Source organism: Bombina bombina, chromosome 4 (genome assembly GCF_027579735.1).
Source record: "Bombina bombina isolate aBomBom1 chromosome 4, aBomBom1.pri, whole genome shotgun sequence".
NCBI classification, from domain to species: domain Eukaryota; kingdom Metazoa; phylum Chordata; class Amphibia; order Anura; family Bombinatoridae; genus Bombina; species Bombina bombina.
This window is the reverse complement of record NC_069502.1, coordinates 1,159,142,922-1,159,147,585: the sequence shown is the minus strand read 5'-3', so window position 1 is coordinate 1,159,147,585 and position 4,664 is coordinate 1,159,142,922. Positions and strand designations below refer to the sequence as shown.

The 4,664-nt window shown below is 36.2% G+C and overlaps 1 protein-coding gene across 1 annotated transcript in view; it reads left to right on the top strand.

Moving 5' to 3' along the window:
- Positions 1-4,133, top strand: part of TMEM63A (transmembrane protein 63A) — a 162,309-nt gene extending 158,176 nt beyond the window's left edge. The window contains exon 23 of the mRNA XM_053712617.1: positions 2,707-4,133. Within this exon, the coding sequence (XP_053568592.1) occupies positions 2,707-2,904 (198 nt within the window). The 3' untranslated portion in view covers positions 2,905-4,133. The remainder of the gene's footprint in view (positions 1-2,706) is intronic.
- The last annotated feature ends 531 nt before the right edge of the window (positions 4,134-4,664 follow it).

The window sequence follows — 4,664 nt, the reverse complement described above, 5'->3', positions numbered from 1 at the left end:
CTTAGAGGGAACACTGGTCGTCAGACTTTGCATCCGGGGGAGTGGTCTCTCCATCCAGATGTGTTTTTTCAGATTGTACAGATGTGGGGTCTTTCCAGAAATAGATCTGATGGCTTCCCATCAAAACAGGAAACTTCCCATATACCTTTCCAGGTCCAGGGATTCTCAGGCGGAGATGGTGGATGCGTTAGCAGTTCCTTGGTCTTACCAACTTGCTTATATTTTTCCGCCTCTAGTTCTTCTTCCAAGGGTGATTTCCTAGATCATAATGGAACAATCAAATGTGTTTCTGATAGCACCAGCATGGCCTCACAGGTTTTGGTATGCGGATCTTGTACGGATGTCCAGTTGTCAACCTTGGTCACTTCCTTTAAGGCCAGACCTTCTTTCTCAAGGGCCGTTTTTCCATCAGGATCTCAAATCTCTAAATTTGAAGGTATGGAAATTGAACGTTTAGTGCTTAGTCATAGAGGTTTCTCTGACTTAGTGATCAATACTATGTTGCAGGCTTGTAAGTCTGTTTCAAGGAAGATCTATTATCGGGTTTGGAAAATCTATATTTCATGGTGTTCTTCTCATAAATTCTCTTGGCATTCTTTTAGAATTCCTACAATTTTACAGTTTCTTCAGGACGGTTAGGATAAAGGTTTGTATGAAAGTACTTTGAAGGGACAAATCTCTGCTCTTTCTGTTTTATTTCATAGAAAGATTGCTATACTTCCTGATATTCACTGTTTTGTTCAGGCTTTGGTCCTTATCAAGCCTGTTATTAAAAGGACACTGAACCCAAATTTTTTCTTTCTTGATTCGGATAGAGCATGAAATTTTAAGCAATTTTCTAATTTACTCCTATTATCAAATTGGCAAGAGTCCATGAGACCCACCCTGTTTTTGGTGGTTATATTTTTTTTGTATAAAAGCACAATATTATTTTCCAGTTCCTCTTTTTTGTATGCTTTTTTACTCCTTTTTACACCTCACTACTTGACTATACGTTAAACTGAAGTATATGTGTGGTGGTAGGTGTATTTATTGGCATTTTGGGTTTGGGAAACTTTGCCCCCTCCTGGTAGGAATGTATATCCCATACGTCACTAGCTCATGGACTCTTGCCATTATGAAAGAAATGCATTTATCAGGTAAGTTCTTACATAAATTATGTTTTTACTGTATTCCAGTGCTGATGTGTTTGCACATGTGCAGTAACTCTCCTTCATATATCTGCAGTGTAACCTAGGTTCCATAATGGCAGCATCCATGATTAGAGGGTGTTCCTGGAATGTGTTAAGTGTCCCTTTTTTTTAATAGTGCATGTTTTTAAATACTAAACAATGGCAACATAAAAGTATATAGAATATTACTTAAGAAACCAGAAGTAAACTGGTATGAATACATATTAGGAATGTGTATTATAAGAGAAGCGCTCAAATGGCTTAAGACAAATCCGTTTAATCAAACAGTAGTTTAAAACAATAAAAAAAATAGCGTATATGCTGTCTACATTTCCTAAAATTCGAGTGCGCACTCTAAAAACTTATACATAAAATTAAACAGTGTGTAACTCACTACTAAGTTGCAATTCTCAGTACAAAGTTGTTACTTATCGTTATAATAGTGCATCCAAACTGTCCATCAATATGTGTGTCTAAAGATTCTTGTTCACGTGACCTCCAATAGCCAATGAAACTCCCACTAACTCGTTACTGTTAGATTTAAATTGTAACGGTTATAGGGGTTGCAAATTTCCCAAATTGTTTGCTTTAAACCTATACTTTAGGAACATTCTGAAAATGTATATTAGTATAGATATATGGGTACTGTAATTGTCTGATGGCTGGAAAAATGGAAAGTACTTTAAAAATTTGTCAGAAAAAAAATCTATTTATTTTAAATTCAGGCGCCCTCCGGAGCCCTTGCATGGCAAGGTTCGCACATACGAGACTGCTTCCCGCAATGTAAGAAGCAGTGGTTATTTGACTGCTGCTTCTTACACTGTTCACCACCTCTGAGGTGGCGAAGAGAAATCACCGAGAGCTCACTCGCTCTTGGTGATTGACAGTACCTTCTCTTGTACAACTGGTCGCACATTACACACAGCGGAGTGTGTAATGATGCATATGAGCCAGGGGATGAACAGATCCGATGCCCGTATGCAGAAAAGGCGTGCGGACAGCTTCTCAAGTTCAGAAGCTTCCCGCACGGCATTTATTACATGGGGCCCTAAGTGTTATTGCATTGTCTTTTTATTGTGCATTTATTGATTATGCAATTCTACTGTATTCTTTCAACAAAAAATCTGTCCCTCAAGCTCTATATAAATATATTGTTCTGACTTGTTTTAGTAACCTTCTCTTTCCTGCTACCCACGATATGGCATTTTTAACCTGTTTATAATTTGCATTGTATGGTATTGCTTAGTGTAAGGGTTACTCCTGTATGCACCATGTTGGACAGGTGAAGTGTGTATTAGAAAAGACAAGTGCCGGATCATTCATTATAGTTTATGCTACACAGTAAAGGTGTAAATGTGTATTTATTTGCTCTGTAGTGTAATATAAGTAAATAAATCATGGCTGGTATTTGTTGGATGCATTATACAGTGTAAGGTTTCTACAATCCAAGGCTTCCAAGAAAGCATTCATTTTATGATTTATATGTATATTTTCACCTTTTACTACTTTCTGATAACATTTTATATCATTTCAGATGTATGTCCCTAGTGTATTGATTCCTCCACCTAATGAAACTACAAAACTGGACAGACAAGCGGCCCAGTCCTATGGCACCATGACAAACACTGAACCAGTTGCCATAGATGGTGTTGAAACATCATCTGTGACGGACTCTGAGCCAGTAACAACTCTACATGACCAACCTGAGCAACTTATAGATATTGACTCCTGAAAGCACACTTTATATGCTGTCACCAAAATCAAACACTAGGTGGAGACATTGTACCATTTATTGATACTGGGATATACATTGAACTGCAATAGACAATGTTACACTGATTACAAGCTAATAGAGGAGGAAGGACTGAGATTATATCAGGGATTCCGGATACTCTGCAGCTGCTGACTGAACAGCTGGACCAATCATAAACCACATTGAATGACACTTGGGGCATCACATTGTTTCACTGCATTCTGAAAGGGTTGGACACATCTTGAATATGTCGTTGAATGAAATCTGCTGTGAATATAACATTCAGCTGCCGGCTTATAAAGCTTTTTATGAATGAATTCAGACTACTAAATTAGTAAAGCTAAAAGAAATGTGTATAGAGATACACAAAACCTATATGTGGCTCTACAGGAACATAATGGTATAGAACTAAGTAAAGCAAATACATCACATAACTTCTACTGTCTTTTTATATTGTACTTTTAATATATCTTGTTTTTTACTCTGCACCCTATCAAATGTTGTGTTCATGAAATATTTAACCTATTAGCTGCTAAGCAACACAATGCTTTGCCGTCCTCTCTGCTAATCAGTGGGTTAAAGTGACATAAAAAGTGTAATAATGCTCTTGTTCTTTAGAACATTTCATTATTAAACAAATTAAAAAAGGTTAAACACATAGTTAAAGACGAACACTTGTGTCATTCATGATTAGCAAACATTTGTTGATTGATTGGGCAGATACATAGGACCCTTCTGATTGGCTCATCAGCTGTGTCCGTCCCAGGAGCAGCAATGCATTGTACCCAGGAGCCACAATTTTACACTTTTTTTTAATAATAAAATTCTCTAATAAATTAAATTATATTATAATATAATTAATAATAAAAAAGCTAATTGCCTCTTTAAAGCTGAGGTTCCACAACAAAGGACATTACTGAACAGTGATACTTTCAGTTCATACGCATTTCGCTTTTGCTGCAACTTATTTCTTCACTCTGCTTGTTGGATAACTCTCTACGTCTAACAAAAACACTGATCAGTTGTATCAAACACTTAAAATAAATAATTTTCCAATTACTGGTTCATCACTGGAGTATAAAGTAAGAGCCAAATGAATATTTATTAAGTGTCTTCCTATTTTTGAGAACTTAAAACAGGTATATTTTTCTGTTTTTGTAATGAAGAAGAGATGTAAATAAAATAAATATGAGGTTTGTTATATTTGATATTTATTGAGCATTTTTTTGTTATAAAGGTTGTTTTAGGGTTTTGAATTGGCAATATTCTGAGCAGATGTTTCATTAAGTCCTGGGTAATAATAATGTTCATACTGCTTTTTTTGTCAAAAAAAAAAAAAGAATCTCGACCCTAAAGATAATGTTCCAATGCAGAAGATTTAAAGGGACACTCAGTTAAAAATGTAACTTTCATGTTTCAGACAGAGCATGTGATTTCAATCAACTTTCCAATTTACTTCCATTAACAAAATGTGTACAGTCTTTTAATATTTACACTTTTTGAGTCACCAACTCCTACTGAGCGTGTGCAAAAATTCACAGCATAGGAGGGGCGGGGCCGGAAGCTGCCATGAGAGCAGCATAAATCCGGAGCTCCTTGACAACGGCTCTAAAATCGCTGCCTAATCTGGTTCCCAAGATCTAAAAACGGGTCAATGAAATAATCAAGTGCCCGGCAAACTAACTGAGTAATTGTAATAGGTCATATAATTAAGTATAAGTAGCTTTAGTCTGCATTGA